This window comes from Hyperoodon ampullatus (assembly GCF_949752795.1).
Source record: "Hyperoodon ampullatus genome assembly, chromosome: 2".
Taxonomy (NCBI): Eukaryota; Metazoa; Chordata; class Mammalia; order Artiodactyla; family Ziphiidae; genus Hyperoodon; species Hyperoodon ampullatus.
Window position 1 is genome coordinate 43,278,394 of NC_136915.1, and position 24,706 is coordinate 43,303,099.

The 24,706-nt window shown below is 37.4% G+C and overlaps 1 protein-coding gene and 1 pseudogene across 3 annotated transcripts in view; one reads left to right on the forward strand and one right to left on the reverse strand.

The window, feature by feature from the left end:
* FAF1 (Fas associated factor 1) overlaps positions 1 to 24,706 on the reverse strand; it is a gene marked incomplete at its 5' end in the record, with an annotated part of 488,979 nt that overhangs the window by 367,850 nt on the left and 96,423 nt on the right. Inside the window, one exon of one of the 2 annotated variants that reach the window (XM_079696859.1) lies at positions 22,341 to 22,406. In XM_079696859.1, the coding sequence (XP_079552985.1) occupies positions 22,341 to 22,406 (66 nt within the window). Of the gene's footprint in view, positions 1 to 22,337; positions 22,407 to 24,706 lie in introns of both variants that reach the window. The other variant, XM_079696858.1, reaches the window with a different exon arrangement.
* On the forward strand, positions 22,829 to 23,619 carry LOC307048471 (proline-rich protein 3-like; annotated as a pseudogene). Its single transcript has 2 exons — positions 22,829 to 23,237; positions 23,457 to 23,619. The product of its transcript is annotated as a proline-rich protein 3-like (transcript).

A 24,706-nucleotide genomic window follows, 5' to 3' on the forward strand; every position in this document is an offset into this window, starting at 1 on the left:
CACTCTTCAACAGCTTGGAGACTTAACTAAAGGAAATGTGGTTGATAGCAGAAAGACTGATTAAGTAGGCTCTTTCAGCAATCCAAACTGAGACAAACAATGGTAGTATCATTGAGAGTAAGAGAAAAGTTAAGAAAAATTTGCTTAGGAACACTGGAGAGAATGAAGACTTTAGAAACTGGAAGACCTAAGTTCAAATCTCAGTCACTCCTTACAATTTAAGTCCAATCACTTAACTTCTTTGAGCCTATTTCCTAATTTCTACTATAGAACTGCAAAACTGGAGACACTGTCTAACCACAGGGGTTGCTGAGAGGATTTAATAAGATTTATGAAAATCAGCAAATAGGGTATTGAATAGGTATGTGAAAAATACTAGTTCTCTTTCCCCGTTTCTTCTCCCCCGAAGCCAATTAGATAAAAGGACAGGAATTGTAGGATGATACGCAGGTGTCTGGCAGATTCATCTGGGTAGATCAAAGCACCACTAACTACAGAATACAAAGAGAAAGGAATAAGTTGGTGGCACTTTGCATTTAAGATATCTGTGGGACATCCAGGTGGCTAATGAGTGATTAGAAAGAGAAAGGACCCCAAAGGCTTAGGAGAGAAGTCTGGGCATGAAGGTAGTTGCCTATGACCTTAGGCATGGTTCTCTAAACCTCACAGTATTCATATGTAAAATGAAGAAAACATCATCTATCTTACCTATTCCACAAAATGGGAATAGAGTGTATATAATCCTTTACCCATGTTCTTCATAGAGTTACCACATGATCCACCAATCCCACTCCTGGGCATATATCCAGAGAAAAGTCTAATTCGAAAAGATACATGCACCCCAATGTTCATAGCAGCACTATTTACAATAGCCAAGACATGGAAGCAACCTAAATGTCCTTCAACAAAGGAATGGATAAAGAAGATGTGCTATATATACAACAGAATATTACTCAGCCATAAAAAAGAATGAAATAATGCCATTTGCAACAACATGGATGAACCTAGAGATTATCATACTAAGTGAAGTAAGTCAGACAGAAAAAGACAAATATATATCACTTATATGTGGAATCTAAAAAAGTGATACAAATGAATTTACAAAACAGAAATAGACTCACAGACATAGAAACAAACATGGTTACCAAAGGGGATAATGGGGTGAGGGGGATAAATTAAGATTTGGGGATTAACATATACACATCACTATATATAAAACAGGTAAGCAACAAGGACCTATATATACAAAGAATATATAAAGAATTCCTATAATTAATAAGAAAAATGATGCAAATATAATGCACAAAAGATCTGAATAGACACTTCACCAAAAATATAAATGACCTATAAACAATGGAATTTTTCCTGTGGAATCTTTCTGTGACAATGGAAATGTTCTATATATTGACTGGAGGTATTAGTTACACAGGTGTACAGAATTGTCAAAATTCATCTTACTACACACTTAAGATCTAAGCATTTCACTTATAAAAATTGTAACTACTAAAAATATTACATAATGCCTAGTGTTAGCAAAGATAAACTTTGTTATCTATAAATTGATACATTTCTCAAGTGCAATCAGGCAATTCATATCAAATTTAAGCAATTTCACTTCTAGGAATATAACACAAGGAAATTGTCAGACAAGTAAACAGGAAGGTATTTAGTGCACAAATGTTTTGTTTATAATAAACAGAGAAAACTTAGGAAGAGCCTAAATGTATGTCAATAGAGGATTAATTATATAAATTATGGTACATCCTACAGTGGAATACTACTCAGTTGATAGAAAATTATAACATGGGTTATTAAGGTAAGACTGGTCCTGGCACTACATATTACTGAAACTGAAAGTCTCTCAGGACCCAGTCACTGGGTACATGGGTGTCATACTTTGTCAAAAATATTTAGCTAACAGTGGACATGAACTATGAGAATGGTACATCCTAACTATAGCATTACCATGGCCAAAAGGTATGGAGCAGCAATGGCTCTACTGCAGAAGAACAAGTTCTAAAGGAATAAGGTTCAGCAACAGCACATGCCGGTAAGTGAAAAAACCAGTGCTGATATATTAAATCCTGAATTCTCCAGAAGATATATATAAAATTTTGTCTTTTGCTTTTAAGTACTTTTCTGTTATCCATAAGTTACAAAATATTTTAAGATATTTGTGACCCAAAACAGTTTAAGAACTGATACATAGATATGCATGCTTACACATAAACATAGGAGGGGAAAAAAGACTAGAAAAAATATATCAAAATGTCAAAGAAAATTGTAGTGTAAGATCATTCGTGACTTTCTCCTTTGTTGCTCTTACATAGTTTTCAATTTTTTCAATAATATCTATGTACTGTTCATGTATTTAAACACAAATATTTATATTGTAAAAATATAATTAGTAGTAAACTCAAAAGAAACAGACTAAACCTAGCTATGTTTTTCATTTGTTTCTTTGCCTTTAAGGTTTTATTAAAAAGGAAGATAAGGGTAAGAACTCTAGGGCTTTGGCTAGCAAAGGAGAAAAAAAGAGAAAATGATATGAAGTTACTTGAAAAGCAACATTTTGAATTAGCCAATCAATTAATATGAGACAGAAATATATGGAGGGAATGAAAGGCCGGATAGTAAAAGATTTTTAAAAAGAAGTAATTAAAGCAAAAAGAAAAACCCAGATATGAGGCATAAAATTTTAAAGAGATCAATCAAAATCATGGCCTAAATAAATTAATGATTCCAAAACTTCACTTTGACCATTTATTTGTTTCCTTTCCATCAAACCTTCATACCAGTTGCTAAGCAATATCTGGCTAAGTGCTGGACTAGTATACTTTCTGACTAACTAGGAATGCTGTATCATTACATTTCCAGACTAAGTAAGAGATTTGGACTCTATTACATTTTCTGACTGACTAGGAATGCAAGGGCCTCATTATACTTTCTAAGTTCCTTGGAATTCTGGACTACATTTCACTTACTGACCAAAAATATAAGACCCTGCTATATTTTGTCTAAGTATATTGAGTTTTGTTACCCTAAATAAGATTGCTGGGTCCAGATACACTAACATACTATAAGCCTCATTACACTAAGAGTACTTACTTAACCATTTCACACTGACTGACCAGAACCAATACTTTCTTTCTGTTGTGGATTTTTTTTTTCTGTTGTGGATTTTGAACCCTTAGATCAATGCAGTCCAAAAGGTGAAAGACAGGTAGGTACAAAAAGAGCTGAGGGTCTGAGTAGTGATTTCTTCAGTACAGTAATGAGTTCTTTCATTGTTTCTTCATTGACAGGTATTATAAAACTTGTCATTTGAAGTCTACTGTAAGAGAACACTACTTTGTAGTCCAAACCAATATTATTTTCTATCATTCTTAAGCACGTGTTTAAATGTTTAATGTATTAATGAGAAAATCATTTTTGGATTATGAGTTATCAAATTGACATATTCTTGATACACATAAAATTCTCATCTATAGAGTCCTACAAAATCGGGTCCCTATCTCTTGTTCTGAGTTCTCTTAGCATTCTCTCCCCTTTGCTCACTATAGCCACATTAGAGTTCCATCTCTTCCTCAAACACTTGTTGGCTCTCACCTCAAGGTGTTTACATTTGCTCTTCCCTCTGTCTCTGCAATGCTTTTCCTCAGATCTTTACATGGCTGGCTCCTCATTCCCAGGTGTCAACTAACATGCTACCCCATAAAATAACCTTACCTGAATCCACAATATAAAATAACCCTCTCTATGTCTTCAGTCCTGTTTGGTTTTCTTCATAGTATTATTTTCTAAAATTATATTGTGTGTTTATAAATGTATTTGCAGATAATATGGCTCCCACCCAAGACTGTAAGTTCCAATAAGAGTATGGACCTTGCTGGTCTTGTTCACTGCTGTATTCCCAGTGCCTAGGAAAGTGCTGGCACATAGTAAGGACTCAATATATTTAAATTAATCAATTAATAAGTGAAGGAGATAAACTCATTTTGGAATTATATATTAGCTTCCTAGAACACATCATGGCAGGTGGTGGGAGTAGAGATGCAAGGTCAGTTATCTTTGTCTCAAACCAAAACCTAAAATTGCTTTTTGAACTTCAATGCTAGTGAACACACTTGATTTTTAAGACACTTTGAAACAAACGTGGTTGCAAGGAAAAATATATGTCCATGGTAGGTATTCAGAAGCAATTATGTCACTTTTTCCTACTAAATCTGGACATGACCTTATAAACCTTAATGCACTTCTTCAGACAGACACTATCAACTGCCTTTGCACACAGTGAAAAAAAAGGAAAATCAACAGAATTGGCTTACATGTTAAAACCATTTGCCAACTCTAGTATAGTGGAATCTGAATCTACAGTCAGAAGACCTGGACAAAGTTTTGGCCCTCCAGCATTGTCAATATAATGATAGAAGCTAAAATTTTGGTCAAAAAAGGCAGATACACAAGATCTGAAAAATAGTGTAAAGGTGGCAGAATCAATGAATTGATTATTGATCATCAATCAATGATCCTAGTGTGCTTGAAGGCTTTTCTAAGTCTGGTTATTAAAGGGTATGAGATGGGGGTGGGAAAGAGGGATGTTTGAAATTAAGATTACAAAGGATGGGGCAGTGATTGGTAATGAAAAGGTTAAGAAAAAGATTACAACGAGAAGGTGCCTAAGGCAGGATAAATGTTTGACAGGCTGGGAGGAAGGAAAGGTTTGAAGTACCAAGGAATGGCACTGCAAACAAAGGATTTAATAAGAAAAAAGGTACAGATATATAAAATTTGGTGGGACTTGCAGGTAACAAGTCAACAATGGCTGCCTATCTATAATACAATATTTCTTTCTGTGTCATTTATCAATTTATTGACTCAGGTCTGAATGCACATTTCAATTATGTTCTGGGACAGGGAAGGGAAGGGAAGGGAACAATTCCTTTAAACATTTCTTTTAAAATGAGCACAATCATGGGACTTCCTGGTGGCTGAGTGGTTAAGAATCCACCTGCCAGTGCAGGGAACACGGGTTCGAACCCTGGTCTGGGAAGATCCCACATATCGTGGAGCAACTAAGCCCGTGCACCACAACTACTGAAGCCCATGCACCTAGAGCCTGTGCTCCTCAACCAGAGAAGCCACCGCCATGAGAAGCCCGCGCACCACAACGAAGAGTAGCCCCCGCTCACCACAACTAGAGAAAGCCCGTGTGCAGCAACGAAGACCCAACACAGCCAAAAATAAATAAATAAATAAAATAAAATGAGCACAATCTTAAATTTTCTCAGTAGAGGGCACTAGAAGGGTACTGCAGAGGGAACAGGCTCTCCTGCAGTTTCTGGCTGCAGCATAGGAGCTAGCAGTGTGGGAGTGAGGACACCCAATGGAGCTCTGTCCCTGTCATGGGCCCAGAACATGGTCTTTCTGCAACCTTGCAGTCTTGGCCTAGTGATAATCTTTTCATGGCCCTTTCAACATAGAAACCAGTGTTCAAAGGTTTCCTGCCCCCCCACCAGTACCTTGACTCCCTCTACAAGCCCCTGTGCACAGCCTGCCTGTGGTCAGAGGGTTCACACCGTGCTGCCACTCCTTCTGCAAGTACCCCCCACATGCAGCCTGCCTGTGCCCAGAGGATCCCCAACTCCATACAAGCCCACTGCACACCCACACTACTGATTGCTGATCTGCTCCTCCATCTGCACACCAGAGGGGGCCAATTACTTGCCCAGTGATTCAAACCATTTCTGGCTTAGCCATACAGTGAACTCTTCTTCTACTGAGTGAGCTGAACCACTTCTCCAACAAGGTCTGAATCCCTTCAAAGTATATCCTTCCTTGGCTACTCTCCCTTAGCTCTACAAGTACAATATACAGTTTCCTCATATCTTATCCTTACTCGTTTATCATAGTTAATAATTCATTATATTAAACTTCACCTGTTTAACCAACTTTGTGATTTTATATATCCTGATTGGACTCAGACTGTTACACTATCCATAACAATACTATTCAACAACAAGGGGAAAATAAAGCTAAACAAAGAGAATATTGAAACTTGAAAATAACTGTGAATAAAAAGAGAAAAATTACCAAATCCTAGTGCATGATCTCTCATATTCCTGGTCCCACCCCTACCCCACAAAGACAGACACAGAAAAAATGAGGGGAAGACAGAAGAGGGAAGCTAGAGAAAGAGATTAAAATTGCTCTAAAACTACTGCCTACGAGCCTAAGTCCAATCTGTCTGAAAACACTAAAAAGTGTATAAACAGATCAGAGCAAAGATTACAAGGAAAGGACTTGAAATAAAGCGCAACTTAAAGGGGTAGACATAACCTGAAGGGCAGGTTAAGAAACACATAGCTTCTGCAAAGAGAAAAAAAAGCAAAAAGAAAGTGAAAAGCTCCCTATGGCAATGGAGTAGTAAAAGGGAAAAGAGGCAAAAGAGAATCATAAAACCAAAGCACTTGTTACTCCTCCCCACCCCTCCCCACCAGCCCCCCACACACCAAAACAAACCAACCAAAAAACTGACTAAAGTATCTGAATTTTGCTAAACTGACAGAAGAGGGCGCCATTAAATAAAAACCTTGTAAATCACACCATTATCATAAAAATGTGTGCGTACACACACACACACACACAAACCAACAGATATATAAGAGGTATTGCAAAAAAAAATCAGGAAATGAAATTTCACACATATCTACTAAGGAAAATTCCCTCTCACAAAACAACTATGAAGCAGGAAAAACCTGTCAATCAATGCTTCAAACAGTATATTGAAATATACTTAAATAAGCATCTGAGAATATGAAAAATCACCTTGAATCAGAAAATTCAAAAATTATGAACAACAACAAAAAAAAGGCAGGGAAAAATGAAAGAAAGTTGATGTCACCTAGGAAAGAAAGAAAGAAAATTCTCTCAGAAATGAAGAGTAAATCACAAGATGCCCAAGGGAAAACAGATGCCGACAAAATTTAATGCGAGGCATTGAAGAAAGGCAAGAAACCAACCAAGAGAATGAAAATAACATAATGATCAAAGTAAAACGAATCAGAGAGAAAGTGTGGAAGTGGAAGAGAGATAAAGTAATAATATTCACACTGTCAAGTCCCTGAAAAAGAAAAACATAGCAATGGAACAGACCTAAAATTTAAAACTATAATCTAAGAAAACTTTCCAGAAATACAAAAAGACAAGAAACTATATATTGAATAGCTCACTGGATGCCTCAGAAAATTTAACCCAGAATGGCTCTGAGACATATTCTACTAAAACTAAGTTTCAAAAATAAACTCAAGGCCTCCAGGCAAAGATCAATAACTTACAAAGGCAAAAGAATAAGAGTAGCATCAGAGTTTCCAAACCAATACATATAACAAAGCAATAATGAAGCAGTATTTCTTTAAAAACACAATTAAAGAAAGTATGAACCAAAGATTTTTATATGCAGCAGAGCTGTCCTTCAAATATCAGGGTGACAGAAAAGCAGTTGTCAGTATACAAGAACTTAAGGAATTGTGCATCAATCAGCCCTTCTTGATAAATCTACTAGAGAAAGAGCTTTATCCAACTGATGACTAAGAAAACTTAAGTAAAAGGATCGATGACGAGTATTTTTTAAATATATAAATATACACCACTAAAACAAAGGTGGGATGCAGGGTGAAAGACAAATAGATAAATTTTAATGTTCTGAAAAAGTATAAGTAATGCAATTTTTAAGTAAAAGAAGGAGGAGGGAAAGGAAAACAGAATAAGCACATTGATTGCTATATACCCAAAAGGTAGACTTAGAGAGTACAGTACTTGAAAATTGATAAGTCATGTAGTATTTCACAGCATAGCAAGTACAACAAAGCATGCATAACTCCAAAATATTATGACAACATTGACCGAACACATCAATCATATTAGTGAATATGAATGGACTTAACTATTAAAAGAAAAACATTTTTAATTTGGCTCATGAAACAAGACTCAACTTATGCTACATACAAGATATATACCTAAAACAAAGTGATGACTAAAAATAAAATTAAAATTAAAATATCAGGCTATTGGAAACAAAGAGAGTAGGAGTAGCCTACTGATATTAGACAAAACAGAACTGAAGCCCGAAGAACTAAATGTCATAAAGGTCACTTTTTACTGCTTAAAGCCACACTTCACAATAAAGGTATAACTCTTATGAATATGTATGCATGAAATAACACAGCAATCAACTTCATGAAGGAAAAACTATAGGAGATTTAAAAAGAAAAAGAAATACACTAAATAATGAGACTAAATACACTATTCTCAATACAAGACAGATCAAACAGACAAAAAATAAGAAAGAAGGTAGAAGATCTTAGGGACATATGTATTGAACTCTACATTTGATAACAGAGAACACACCTTTTCTCAAAAGCCAAAGACACATACACAAAAATCAATCATATGTGAGGTCATAAAGAAACATAACTGCCACAAAATTGAAACATTATAAACAATACTCTCTAAATGCAATACAAAGGAACTAGAAGTTACTAACAAAACAAGAAAATAGAAAGGACCCTGCATCTGAAAATTTTAAAACCATCTTTTAAACCTTTGTGGGGAAAGAAGTACAAAGTGAAATTACAGTAGGTTTTTCAAGATAATGACAATGAATTATTAGAGAACTGGAAAGCATATTGCTTCCAACCTTATAATGAAAGAGCAAGAGCACAAGTACATGACTTTTCTGAAACCCATTAAAATGCTAAGATCACAGGGCAAACAACTGGCCCAAAATTTAAGACAGGTGTACGCAGAGAGAGGCAAAATGTGAGCACTGGCTTACTAAAGTGAAAGTTACACTAGGGTGGCTGACAAATTGGTAGAGGCTAACAATGCACTGGTGAGAAAGTTAAGGCAAGTACAGGGAAGGGATCTGCAAGTTCTTGCAGGCTTTTACTCCATGAACACCACGAAGTGCTCACAGAAAGAAAAAAAAAATTGGCAAAGTCCCAAGAAAGTCCCTACTAGGGGATAGAACAAAGAGAATCAGCAGATACTGTGGGAGGGGCACAAAACTGCCAGGACCCTTGCATCTCCCTCACAAAACAAAAGCATTAATCTGAAGGGAGAAGGGCAACAAACATTATCACCTTGGGGCACATGTGATATCCACTGCAACCAGAAGGAGGAAAGGGGGGAAAATCCTCTGCCCCAGGAAGAAGAGCAGGAAAACATGCTGGGCTCAGAATTATAGCTGGAGAGAGACATGAGCTTTGTGAAGGCCACAAACCGAAGGCCCAGGGACTCAATGCCTGCAGATGACTGAAGTATTATCAGAAACAGAGAATGCCCCCACCTCAGTCCCCATGGCCAGAATAGCAAGCAGAGTAACAAGCAACTTGCAAGAGATACACCCTCTCTGAAGCATAGCTCAGAGAGAAAACCAAAAGCTAAGGAGTGAGCATTAAAAAAAAAAAAAAAAAAAAAATCTCGGAATTCCCTGGTGGTCCAGTGGTTAGGACTCTGCACTCTCACTGCCAAGAACCCAGGTTCAATCCCTGGTTGGGAAACTAAGATTCCACAAGCCATGCAGCCAAAAAAATCTACCAAACCACTCGACACCCTAAACACCATGTATCAGGAGAGGAATTTGAAGACTTCGGTATATTGAACAAAGCCATAGGACAAATAAGTCTCAAGCACAACCCAACTCAAAATTAGATAAACTCAAACACCTGCACTAAAGTCTTAGAATTCAGAAAGGCATGCATGTCAATTTCCACACATAAAAATATTTACCTTAGTCTCTACTATTCTACATGAAATGTCCAGCTTTCAACAAAAATTGCAAAGCATACCAAAAGGCCAGGTAAAGTACATTTGCAAGTGACAAGCAATCATCAGAAACAGACTTAGGTAGGATACTAAAAACTGACAGGGAATTTTAAATGACTGTGATTAAAATATTAAATGCTCTAATGGGAAAAATGGACAACAGATAAGGCCAGATGGGTAATTTCAACAGAGAGAGAGAGAGAGAGAGAGAGAGATACTACGTTAGAAAAAAAAAAAAGAACTACAGTAACAGAGATGAAGAATGTCTTCAATAAGCTTATCAGTAAAACTGACATAGGGAAAGAATCAGTGAACTTGAAGACAGGTCTACAGAAACTACTCAAACTGAAACACATTTTAAAAAAAGGGGAAAAAACAGAACAAAGCATTCAAGAGCTGTAGACAAAATCAAACTTTTTAATATATGAAACACAAAAGGAGAAGAAAGAAAGAGCAGGAAAAAATAATAACCAACAACTTTCAAAACCAACTAAAGAGAGCTGGTGGTGGCACAACACTGTGAATACACAATGGTATTTATATGCAATGGAATAAAATTCCATGGAATACACAGTAGTATTTATAACACTAAACTATATACTTTTAAATGGTTAGCTATATGTACATGAATTTAGTCCCAATTAAAAAGAAAAAAGAATCTTCAAAGTCACAGATCTAAGAACATCTAAGCTACACATACACATACACACACTTGGGTAGATCATAGCCAAACCGCTGAAAAACAAACACAAAGAGAAAATCTTTAAGACAGCCAGAGGAGAGGAAAAAGACATTACATACAGAAGAATAACTATGAAAATAGCAACAGACTTCTCTCCAGAGACCATGCAAGCTAGAAAATAACAGCATGACATCTTTAAAGTGCTGGAGGGAAAAAAAAAAAAAAAAGTGTCAATCTGGAATTACATATCCATTAAAAGCATCTGTCAAAAATGAAGACACAATAAAAACTTTCTCAGACAAACAAAAACTTGTAAGAATATATTGCCAGCAAACCTACTCTACAAGAAATATTAAAGGAAGTAGTTAAGGCAGAAGGAATATGATACCAGACAAAAACTTAAACCTACACAAAGAAGTAAAACAAATGAAAGTAAAATAAAATGAATGTAATGATTTCCTCTTATATTTTATTGCTCTAAAAGATAACTATCTGAAGAAAAATAGTAGCAACATATTGTGTTTTACAGCATATGGGAAACTAAAATACATGACAATAGTACAAAACATGGGTGAGAAGAATTGGAAATACAATGCTGTAGGGCCATCACACTACATATGAAGCAGTATATTATTATTTAAATGTAGATTTGGATGGTTGAAAAAGTATATTTTAAAACCTAGGACAACTACTAAAAAAAAATTTCAAAAGAGGTATAATGATAAATCAATAGAGGACAAAAAATTAGTGAGCAAAAGTTTAATGAAAAACAGGGTATTTGGGGACTTCCCTGGTGGCACAGTGGCTAAGAATCTGCCTGCCAATGCAGGGGACACAGGTTCAAGCCCTGGTCCGGGAAGATCCCACATGCCACAGAGCAGCTAAGCCCATGCACCACAACTACTGAGCCTGCACTCCAGAGCCTGCAAGCCACAACTACTGAGCCCGTGTGCCACAATTACTGAAGCCCGCATGCTAGAGCCCGTGCTCTGCAACAAGAAAAGCCACCACAATGAGAAGCCCGTGCACCGCAACAAAGAGCAGCCCCCGCTCTCCACAACTAGAGAAAGCCTGCACGCAGCAACGAAGACCCAAAGCTGCCAAAAATTAATTAATTTAAAAAAAAAACAGGACATTTGTGTTGTCTCAATGTATCTCCTCACAAGATATTTACTAATTACAAAGATGGAGAAACCTGGGAGACATCATCTTAACCAAGTGTCAAAGTTAACATCACAAATAATAAGACATTCATTCATTCATTTATGGCTGCATTGGGTCTTCATTGCTGCACGCAGGCTTTCTCTAGTTGCGGTGAGCAGGGGCTACTCTCCCCTGTGGTGCACAGGCTTCTCATTGCAGTGGCTTCTCTTGTTGCGGAGCACAGGCTCTAGGCGTGTGGGCTTCAGCAGTTGTAGCTCACGGGCTCTACAGCACAGGCTCAGTAGTTGTGGTGCATGGGCTTAGCTGCTCCGTGGCAATGTGGGATCTTCCCGGACAAGTACTCAAACATGTGTCCCCTGTGTTGGCAGGCGGATTCTTAACCACTGCGCCACCAGGGAAGCCCAAGACATATTAACATCATGTACCTCTTGTTACACTGAGAAAGGCACAAAATTACATCTGTGGTAGTCTTGGCAAGAATGTATAAGCTCAGTCTCTCATGAGAAAACATCATACAAATCTAAACTCAGGAATATGCTACACAATACCTGAAGTGTTGTGGTCTCCAAAAGTGTCATGGTCATGAAACAAAGAACAGCTGAGGAATAAAATCACAGACTGGGGACTCCCCCAGTGGCACAGTGGTTAAGAATCCGCCTGACAACGCAGGGGACACGGGTTTGATCCCTGGTCCAGGAAGATCCCACATGCCATGGAGCAACTAAGCCTATGTAACACAACTACTGAGCCTGTGTTCCAGAACTACTGAAACCCGCATGCCTAGAGTCCGTGCTTTGCAACGAGAAGCCACCACAATGAGAAGCAAGTGCACTGCAGCAAAGAGTAGACCCCACTCACAGCAACTAGAGAAAGCCCATACACAACAATGAAGATCCAATGCAGCCAAAAATAAATAAATAAAATATAATTTTTTTTAAAAATTTCTTTAAATCACAGATTGGAGGAGGCTAGGGAGACATGAAAACTAAATGCATTGTGGATCTCAGATCAGATTTTGAACCAAAAAAAGTACATTAATAGAATATCTAGTGATATTCAAATAAGGTCTGTTGTTTAGTTAATAGTATTGTACCAATAGTACAACAGTACTATTGTAATAGTATTATACCAAAATTACCAATAGTACTATACCAATTATACTGTAATTATGAAAGATGTTAACATTAGAAGTTTGATGAAGTATATCAAGAACCCTGCATTATTTTGCAACTCTTCTGTAAATGCCTAGAATTTTTAGACATTCTCATGTTCTACACACAGTTATCAGTCATTATACATTTTTAAAAATTCATCCTCTATACATTAAATCAATTACTAAGAAAAAAAATCCCAGAATTCAAGCCTAAAATTTGTGAGAGTGCTATTAGACTTGCGGTGTACCTAAAATACAGGCTATATCTCAATTTTGACATTAAGAAAAAAATTAACTTCCTGGTTTAAAAATAACAAAGTCAAAATGCCAACATGTAGGTAATAATGTGGCAATAAATAAGGACTAAGATATTCTCAAAGGCCTCTTCTACATAGCTACTAGCCAAGGATTTATTAAAGGTATCATGTAATACATTTTCCCAGCTGCATCTACGAAAGTGTATATCCATATAACTTCCTTACACACCCTAACTGGATGTGTAAATTTTAATTCTTTAAACAATTATTTCACATTCTCTTTCAGCATGTGTGTGTGCAAGCGCCACACATGAAGCATGTGTTGGGGTGAAGGGAAGGGGAATAATACAGTAAAAGCTAAGTGTTATAAGAGTAGTACCACAACACCCTTGTTGTGGTACGAAGTTTCAGAGACAGGTGTCCCTACTGAGAGAAGAGGCTGTTAGGGAATAGAGGGGATTAGACTTCAGGTGAGCCTTAAAGGAAGGATAACATCTAGATGGTCAGGAAGGAAGAGGGGAAAAAATTCATGGGAGATCTAGAAGCAAAAGCTTGGCAGTAGGAACACATATGGCACGTTATAGGCTAGTTTGGCTGTATTAAGTCATACAGGCTCCAGAGTTATGGAAACTCACTCATAATGAAGAGGCAGTGTTAAATGGTAGAGGGCTTTCAACATTAAGCTAAGAAAGATGGCCCAAATTCTGTAACAGAGGCATTCAAAGAACAACTCCACTGTTCAGTTTCCTGTAACTAATATAGAAAGAGCATAGTTAATCTTAGAGTGCCTTGGTATGTGAAGAACCATGAAACTATGTTTATTACTGTTTACCATGGAGAGAGATTTTAAACTTGGCTATGATTTTTTTAAAGACAGAGCAAGTCTGTGTTTGAGAGAAATCCATCCACAAGAAAGAAAGAAGTATTAGATGAGCACCCCAAAATATATAATTAAAAAATTACTAAAACATCAAGTTAAAAAAAACCTAAACCAAACAACAAAACACAAAAATAGATTATTAAAAGAGAATGAAGTTGTTAAGAGTAGATCTTAAGCATACTCACCTAGAAAAAAAAATTTTTAATAAGAAAAATAAATAAGAGGGAATGAAGAAAATAAGAACCTCGGGATATATAGGAAGGAAATATAAATGTTCTTATGTGAAAATTTTAAGTACCATTTTACTTAAAGATAGAAATACAACTAAATTTTTTTAAAAAGTATATTACCATTAAGTAGCAAATTATTAAAAATTATCAGTATAGGGCTTCCCTGGTGGCGCAGTGGTTCAGAGTCTGCCTGCTGATGCAGGGGACACGGGTTCGTGCCCCGGTCCGGGAAGATCCCATGTGCCGCGGAGCGGCTGGGCCCGTGAGCCATGGCCGCTGGGCCTGCGCGTCCGGAGCCTGTGCTCCGCAACGGGAGAGGCCACAACAGTGAGAGGCCCGCGTACCGCAAAAAAAAAAAAATTATCAGTATAAAGTTGTAAAAGTAGGAATTTTAAATGCCATATTATTTTTTCTTTTCCAAGCACACACTGGTTTATGTCAGCTGATCCTTGAAACCAGCAGGAAGAACTGCAAGTCATCACATTTACAGGTGTAACCACTAAACCACTGATTTTGCTGCAATGGTATTTTGTTTAAACCACGTCCAGGAATAGAAATAAATTAGTTAAATATCATATCAAGGCAACTTTTGGAAAAAAACCCATTTTTTAAATCAAGTTAACTAGTAGGTTAGCAACTTTATAAAATATGAAGATCAAACTATATCCGCTTAAACTGAACAATTTTAAAAACAAAACCACTGAAATTTTTACTTTCTTTTAAATGTTCAAATCATAAGTAGCATATACTACTTCTTTCAGAATTAGCATAAAGCCTTCAGCTTAGTTTCATAGCAGTAAGGGGACTCCTCACTACATACTTCATTTAAAAAGTTTAACTGTGCTCTGAAGCACAGGTTAGATAAGTAGTACTAGAAATCAATAAACATTAGCCACATTTCCAAATTTCATTTAAGAATGGGCATATCACTTCCTGCTAGGGGATTAACACACCACATTTCCACTAGGTCTTAAAGCCTCTGAACTATTATCTACCATAGGTTTTATAAAAGAGGAGATGTTTGGTTCATGCAATAAAGTAATTCTAGAACTAGATTATACTCAAAGGAAAAGTAACAACATATGAAGCAAGAACCAATGAAAAAATAAGCAGAAATTCAAGTTGCAGTCTGGGAAAAAATGTGGACCACAAAGAGTTTTGATTTGATAATGTGAACCACTAACTGTAAGTTTAGTAAACTGAGAACTTCATGTTTGTAAAAACTTAAGTTTTCCTTTGAAAGGGAGAAAACAATTCTTTCATACCCACTTAATTATACATTAAGTAACAGCATTCTTTTATCACACTTAGTTTTCTCCTGAGAGGCAGAACTGATGAAAAATTTCAAATAGGTTGGATATAATGAGCTTTCTTTAGAGTAAAATGGTACAACCAGAAATAAACAGGAGAGAAAAAAAATTTTTTTGAGATGCCAAGAAAAAAATTGCAAAGAAAAGGATTTATTTGTGAATAATATTTCTCAAAAAGCTACAACAGGAAGAAACCATCTAGATTTTATCCATGAGATAATGAAATCAGGCCAATCTTATTCCTTGAGTATCTGGGCCTTCCTCTTTCCTCAAATCTTATGTTTGCCAGATAAGGAAGACTGATAGCAGTAAGAGTCATGAGTCTTAATAGCAAAGACTTTTCAAATATCCAAATAATGGAAATGGAAAATAGATTTAAAAGTAAGTATGCTAATAATAAAATCAGTCAAATATTTTATTAAGCAACTACCATGTGCCAAGACAAAATTAATAAGAAACATAATTCCTTTCCTCTAGAATCTTAGAATCTATTTGAAAGCAAAGCATAAACATATTTAAAGTACCATTATGTAACTATAGCAAAAGCTCTTTCACTTGACAATGTGAAATTAGTTGTGAGTGGTAGAAAGAAAAGTATAGGAATTCAGAAAAGAATAACACACTGGGTATGGAAAATTTAATAACCTTAAACTACAATTTTAAAACTATTAAAATTTTTATGGAGAGACCTGGGTTCAAAAATCACAGTTTTTACCCCTTATCAGTTGAGTGAGCATGAACAATTTACTTAAATCACTGGGCCTCAGTTTCTCATCTGTAAAATAAAGATAATACCTACCTAACCACCTTTAGGGACTGCTGTGAAGATTCAATGAAATAATGTAGGTAAATCATTTGACATGATACCTAGCACAAAGTAGACCCTCAATAAAAGGAGAGATGGTAGAGGAGGACGGATGATGGCCAAACTACAAACTGAGAAACTGAAAACTTCTGTAGAATTTTAAGGGGCTTACAGTCCTTTGAAAACAAGGGAAACACAGAAGACTATAGCAAAATAGGAGAAATTGATATGATGAGATACTCCTTCATGGTAACATCTCTTTTGTCACAGCAAAGATCTGTGCAAATATAAGCCAGTATCTAATGGCCATTGATAAAGGGCAGCACTCAATGTTAGGCTGCTTTCTGATGACAGAGACTCATTATGTCACTGGTTAGACTAGTTCATTCATAAAACTGCAGGTGTTCATAACACTGTATAAAGTATTGATAGCAAAGCAATGCACATTCGAGGAACTCTATAGCCACATCCTGAGTAGGGTAGTAGAAGAAATTGTTCTAAGGCATTTTAGGGTAAGTATTAAAACACATTTCTTCAAAAGTGAAAACTGGTGGAATGGAAATGTCTCAGAGCACCTCAGTGAATCTCAAAATGAGACAGATTATGTGCATAATTTGCCTTGGGTTTGATTCTTCAGAGTTACTGACTTTATTATAAGCTTCTATTAATACAAAACTATCTTTGAAGACTAGAAATTCAGTAACAATACAAAATTGGATAGGCTTATTTGTTTCATTTTTGCCCTAAGTTGGGACATGCAGTTAAAGATAAATACAAGCACTCTGAATAGAGTCTTTCTTCAGCAGAGCAGCTATGTCACCTCAGGCAGCAAATCAGAGCAGAAATTGAGTGCAAAGTTCAAAAATCATTTCCTAAGAGCATAGAGTACTTAAAATGTAGTATGGCTAGGTTAATGTTTACTTGTACTTTATTTCACTTAGCACTGGGTTATCAAGTGTATGTCAAATAGCCTTCCCTGGATCTCCTAGAGCTTACTGGAAATTTTAACTTATTGAAGGAGTTTCATATATACAGACCTTCCATGAAACAATTAGCACGGTATCTTGTCTGGCCATTATCTACGTCATAAAGTTGTTCAAAGGATTAATCAAAATGGTATACATACAAGTGTTTCAAACTTATAAAATTCCATTAAAATGTTTACTTGTATTACTATTCGTAATTGACTGCTTTTGTAGAATATTAAAAGAAATTAGGACATAAATAGATTCTTCATAAATATTTCACGTATCAGGGATCTTGAGTATAAACTAGCCCAAACCCCTTATTTTATATGATGTTCAGAGAGAAGTAACTTAGCCTAGGCCATACTCAATAAAATAATGACAAGAGTTTTGAAAAGCCAGGGCTCCTGATTCAAGATGAATGCAGTGGGTTCACCACTAGAGTTAGCTGTCTCACACTTTGATTACTCAAAATTAACACGAGCTGTACAGATTCTATTCTCCACTGGCCCAAATTCTTCTATACTGAAAACAGAAAATGAGCAGTGGGTCAATTCTGGAGCCCAGATTTATAACTTATAATATATAGTGATGATGTAGCATGCTTCCATGTAAGAAGGCAATCCTTTGGTAAAAGATTCTAACTGATTGTTAATAATTCTCCCTCAGGTATTCATCTTTCTGGATGTATACTGAAAATACTTGTCTGCAATGAAGGAATCAACTGCAATGACATTAATCTCCTAACTAAAAGTGCAGGACAATGTGAAAAATGAAAGTCTGAAAAAGATGGAGGTATGGGGAGGATTCATGTCAAATAAATCAGTATCCCAAGATGCTTACCAATAGTGTTAAAGTTCATGTTATTTTGTTTTCAGAATTTAGCATTTATAACCCAAATTGCAGTTGCCCCAAAATAAGTAGTCAATTGTAGGGTACTTAAAATATAGGTTTTGGAAGCACTGCTCTGTGGATAGCTACATAATGAAAATAATGTACAGTATCAGGGAAAGACTAACGACTAAAGTTGCTGGGACTGGGCTATATTTTCATATAGAACACTTTTTTATCTGTGTGTCTAAATCTATAAAATAGCAAAAATATTTGCAATCATTACTTTTTCAGGAAGTTATTCCCATTTCTGAGTATAATATACATGTATAAAAGACCACCTGTCTTATCAATTTTTCAGTACACTTCTCAAAGTCAGACATCATATAGTGTTAACATGTTTTTAAGCTTTCACTGTATCTAGCAAAAATCTGGGTATACTGTAAGCATTCAGTACCGACAGAATGAGTTTTCTGCTATTGGACTTTTTTTAATTCATCACAATCTGGAATTGTGATGCCTAACTCACATTCCTCTACACATCTCTAGCAAAATATGCACAAAAACACTGCAGAAGTCTAACTGATTATGTACAGAAAATTTAAAATACAGACATGTCCTAAGTTAAAAACTCAAACTATGCAAACTGTTCCACAAGGCCCATAAAATACAAAGCAGTGATAATTATAATTTACAAACACAAAATATAATGCACAGGCAAGATATAAAAAACACCATATAAAAAGTTCCATGATCCTAATGAAAGTTTGAATTAGTAATGGGTTATTCAAAATACTTGCTTTATTTTTCAAAACCCACAATGTAAAGTGAGTGCTGTATAAGAACAAGGGAAGTGAGAAATTTTATAAAGCAAGATACTTACACAGCACAGCAAATGTTTACTGAGGATAAAAATGCATTATTTACAAGAAAAGCCAGCTAAGACATATATTTCAAAAGAAAGCCGAAGTTTAAGACTGTGAAAAATAGCCTGATGCTTTTACTTGGGCCCAGCACAGGATAAGACTGCATTTCTGCAGAAATATACCACCAGTGTTTTTAGCTCAAGTGCTATTTTAATATTTTTCCAAAATCAAATAACTCAGAAACAGTTGGAGAATACCTGTACCGTTCAATTATTTAACACTATCTGGGAAAAATTCTCTTCTTGCAATACTCTAGATAGATTATTGTACTGAGAAAATATCCAGAACCAATAAATGTTTAACCTCCAAAACTAATGAACATGGACCAATAGAAAGCAGATAAGGAAAGAACTTATATCCATCCTCCACCAATAGAAAGCAGATAAGGAAAGAACTTATATCCATCCTCCAAAAATGGTAATTCTCACTTCAGAGACTTGTAGTCCATTACTCCTAGTCTACAACCTCCCTTTACTCCAGCCCATATATCTCTCATCAGCACCATGCAAGAGTAGCTTGGTGGGATTTTTAACCTCAACCAATAATCTGCATCAGCCTCTCCAAGAGATAGCCTAAGAATATACATACTAAATAAAGCAATGCTCTTGCTATTGCAAGAGAAATTTCAAGACAAGAAACCTGGTGATATCATTCCAAATAAGTTGCTGCCCCTTCCCCCACACAGAAATCAGGAATATGTCACTATACTGTCCTTTGTTAAGAGAATAACACAGTGATAAAAGGATGTATTTGAAGTCAGGCCATACAAATATTTGTAAATTTTGACAAGTGCCAGAACACGAAAAAATAAGATAGCACTGGTTTAATGAAACAGGCAATCTTAAAAATTTATAGAGTTGGTAGAAATTTAAATTAGTGCAACCATCCTGGAAGGCAATATAAGTATCCAAAAACCTAAAAATATGTATACAGTTTGACCCAGAAACTCAATTATTAATTGAATTTATTCAATGTCTTCTAGGAAAACAATAGATTAAGTAAGCAAGGATGAATGTACAAGAATGTCCTCTAATGTGCATAACTCCAAAATACCACAAAAACTCTAAATGTCTAACAGCATAGGACTGAATGGTAAAATTATCATGCCACAACCATACCATGAAGTACTATCCAAACACTAAACATTAAAAAGAATGATGGGGCTTCCCTGGTGGCGCAGTGGTTGAGAGCCCGCCTGCCGATGCAGGGGACACGGGTTCATGCCCCGGTCCGGGAAGATCCCACATGCCACGGAGCAGCTGGGCCCGTGAGCCACGGCCGCTAAGCCTGCGCGTCCAGAGCCTGCGCTCCGCAACGGGAGAGGCCACAACAGTGAGACGCCCGCGTACCGCAAAAAAAAAAAAAAGAATGATGAACAGTCACATTTACTTGGATAGAAAGACATTCATGATAGGTTGTTAAGTGAAAAGGGCAGGTTACAAAACAATAGGAATAGAACAATCTAATTTGTATTTTTTTAATTTAAATCATATAATTAAGAGAAAACATTCTGGAATAATATACCCAAAAATGTTAAACAATAACTATCTCTAAGTGATGGAATTAAAGGTGATTACTAATTTATTCTTTGTAAATTTACACATTTTCTCATTTTTTATAATGATTTATTACTTTTACAAGCTGTAGATAAAGTTTTTTTATATTTTGAATTTAAAAAATAATAGCAGTAGGGGGCTTCCCTGGTGGCACAGTGGTTGAGAGTCCACCTGCCGATGCAGGGGACGCGTGTTCGTGTCCCGGTCCGGGAGGATCCCACATGCCGCGGACCGGCTGGGCCCGTGAGCCATGGCCACTGAGCCCGCGCATCTGAAGCCTGTGCTCCGCAACGGGAGAGGCCGCGACAGTGAGAGGCCCGTGTACCACAAAAAAAAAATAATAATAATAATAATAATAGTGGTAAATCTACACAAAACAAATAGCTTTTTAACAGTTGATTATGTAAATCCATGTATGGACTTGAATATACCTACACAACTAATCTCAGCTCTATAATTATACACCTTGAGTTTTGACTTTCAAAAATTAGCACTTCTTCAAAATTCTAATTTAGACGTTTTTCGGATTTCAAAGGTATGGAGAGAACTCTGTGTCATCCTAACACAACCAATACTGTTCCTATACTGTTGTACAATTTATTTTTAGTTTGCTTTGCAATTGTAAATAAATTACAGTTTTGTCAATGTGCAGTGCTGTGCCGTGCTGGGCCTTGCCTTTTGAGTTACTGCTCACCCCCCCTTAAAAATACTAAACCACTTCTATAATAAACTGCCTGAAGTTCATAGGGAAAGCCACAGCAGAATGCCACTGGCTCACGGGCCCAGCCGCTCCATGGCATGTGGGATCTTCCCGGACCGGGTCACGAACCCATGTCCCCTGCATCAGCAGGCGGACTCTCAACCACTTCGCCACCAGGGAAGCCCAAAATGCCACTTCTTTAACAGCTTTAGAAAGGAGTAATCATCAGTGAGACTCCCCACCCCCACCCCAAGAAGTGAAGGAGAAACATCAAGTAGAGTTATTCAGACATTCAAACAAGTCTGATTTTTCTCTCCTTCCAATCTCCACCACAATACTACAGGGGAAGACGAACCTTAATATACAGTCAGAGAAGAGAAGTTTAAAAATAACTTAAATTACCTAAGATTTCATAATAATTTATTAATCTAATACTAAACTAAATAGGAACTTCATATTAAAAATACGACATTTAGATTTTATTCTTTCAGATTAGAATTATAGACAGACTATGTATGGTATGCTGAACTACCTATAAGGAATGTTAAAGACATTCAAGAATACATAAAGTTTCATTACTTGTCATATAAAGAAAAAAGTACTTGAAATAAGTCAGACAGCGAAAGACAAATACTGCATGATCTCAGTTATATGTGTAATCTAAAAAGAAAACCAAATCATAACAACAGAGTAAACTGGTAGTTGGCAGGTGTGGGTGGAGAATGAGTAAAGGTGGTCAAAAGATACAAACTTCCAGTTATAAGATGAATAAGTTCTGGGGATCCAATGTACAGCATAATAACTATAGTTAAACAATACCTCATTATATACTTGAAAGTTGCTAAAAGAGTAATCTTAAAAGTTCCCACCAAAAAAAAAAAAAAAAAAGAACTACGTGAGGTAATGAATGTGCTAACTAACCTTTCTGTGGCTATCAGTTTGCAATATATATGTATATCAAATCATCACATTGTACACCTTAAACTTACACAATCTTATATGTCAAGCACATCTCAATAAAGCTGAAAAAAGAAAAAAGAAAGTACTTACCACTAAGTCCCAATTATTTTGTTCAAGCAATGTAATAGCTTCATCAATGTTTTCAATGCCAGTACATGCCTAAAAACAAAGTAAGAATTTCAGATAGGATTTGGGGAATGGAGAGGTTAATTAGTGTTAAAAAAAAAATAAACAGCATAATGTGTAATTTAAGTTTGAATAGGTATATGAATAAAGCCAATACACTAAATGCCTAAGACTTCTAAGCATTTTACACGGACGGTTTGAAAATTGTTAATTACAGTGTAAATTTACATTACACTGAAATAAAAGACAATAAAGTAATAAAATGTTTAAATGTTGAGCTCTGGAGCCCAGGATGATCTCTATATCTCTAACTGCCCAGAACAACTTTATTAAGAGCTTCTGATGGACAGCCATGTGTTAAAAATGAACTTCAATCCGTACTTTGTACTTTATACAAAAATTAACTCAAAATAATAACAGACGAAAACCCCGCTGCAGCCACTGCCACAACCACAATGCTGAAGTGCAAGAAGCAGAGTCAGCAGCAGCCCCCACTGCCAGAACAGGAAGACACTGGAGAGGGATGAAAGTCCCATCAGACCACCCAGCCTCCTGGGCCCTCCCATCATGACCCATGGAAACCCTGGTGACCCCAAATCAGCTCTGCACAGAGGTCCTCCAGGGTCAAGGGGACCAATGATTCCACCACTGCTGAGTCTCCCACCTCCTCCCTGGAGGAGAGGCCAAATTTGGGGAGGGCTGAGCGCCAAATCTGGCTCATATGGTCATAGTTGGTGGAGGGGCTAGTGCTAAACTTCCTTTTCCTGGACCAGGCCATGGAGATCCCTCCAGGGAGGCTTTCACAAAGAGCAGAGAAACCCTCAAAGCCTCAAGAGCTGGTCTCTTATCAAGAATACCTGCCCAGGGCTTCCCTGATGGCGCAGTGGTTGGGAGTTCGCCTGCCGATGCAGGGGACGCGGGTTCGTGCCCCGGTCCGGGAGCATCCCACATGCCACGGAGCGGCTGGGCCCATGGGCTATGGCCGCTGGGCCTGCGCGTCCGGAGCCTGTGCTCCACAGCGGGAGAGGCTGCGATGGTGAGAGGCCCGCGTACCGCAAAAAAAAAAAAAAGAATACCTGCCAGTCCAAGGATGGACCCCAGGTTATGGAAGACAGATTCAACCACCCTGTCTGCTGGCACTTTGCCAAAAAGGTCCACTGTCCATATGAGGACTGAGCTCTGTGCCTTCTACCATGCAGAGTCCATGGACCTCTTTGTGAGACTGTGCCTTCCCATCCAGGCTTGAAGGAGCCTTCTGTGACCTAGTGGCCATATACTTCCCTGTGGCCCTGTGATGGCTACTGTGGGGCTGTTCCAACTACCACCCTCAGTCAGTGACACCTATCCCCATGGCCACCTCCCCCATGTGGGGTCCAAAGTTGTGTTTCATCACTGGTGCACGGTGTGCGCTCTTTCTTTTGATCCAGCCTCCAGAGCCTCATCTTCAGGACCCCATCTTTGCTCCATTCAACTGCCTCCTGGATCCTCTTCCCCCTCACCAATGGACGGCTGAACAGGAAACCTCTTTAGTGCTGTTTCTTGTTCTTCTGTCCACCGAGCCCCCAGTGTTGCCCTTGATTCCTGAGAGCCGTAGAGCAGTTTCTTACCATTCCCTTCTTCTAGCTGCTTGCTTTAAGTCCATTACATGTCACAACCCCTACCCCCAATGTTGTCACCTGCTCTGTGAAACTCATCAGGTTGTCTGACCTGGGGTCAATTTTAAATGACTGGTACAGAGTTACTCCCTAAAAGGCTACACTTCCTGTTTTGGGGTTTTGTAATTTGTGTGTCAATAGCATGATCACCACTGCTATGGTCTGTGGTCAGTGCACTTTGTGAAACTGTACGTCCCCTCGTAGCCTTTCTCAGTATCCACGGCATTTTTGTGACTTCCAACAGTTGAGTACATTCTTCTGCCAAATTGAGTGAGGCCACTGGAACCCTCTGGACTTTCCCCACCTCCCAACATGGAAGAATTATGAAACTTTCCACAAGACTGCCTCCCTGGCCCTCCCCATTCTTTTTCTAGTGTCAGTTTCTCTGGGTTTGACACAGGCTCAAAAGATGTCCTCTAAAGCCTCTGATGGGCCTACCCTATCTCCTCTCCAGCCCGTTTTACTTAGACTACATCACTGTGAGGCCACTAGCCCTTTTGTTTGAACTCTGTGAATCTCCACTTAGCCTACCTTTGGATAGAACCTGGGCAGTACTCTTGCCCACTTCCAACCTTCTTCTCCTACATCCCTGGCACTGGTTGTTTTCTATGAAAATGGCAGTGAACAGGTTCAGTTTTGAACTGGCCCTGAGGAAACAGGTCAGGAGTTGTGCGGGCA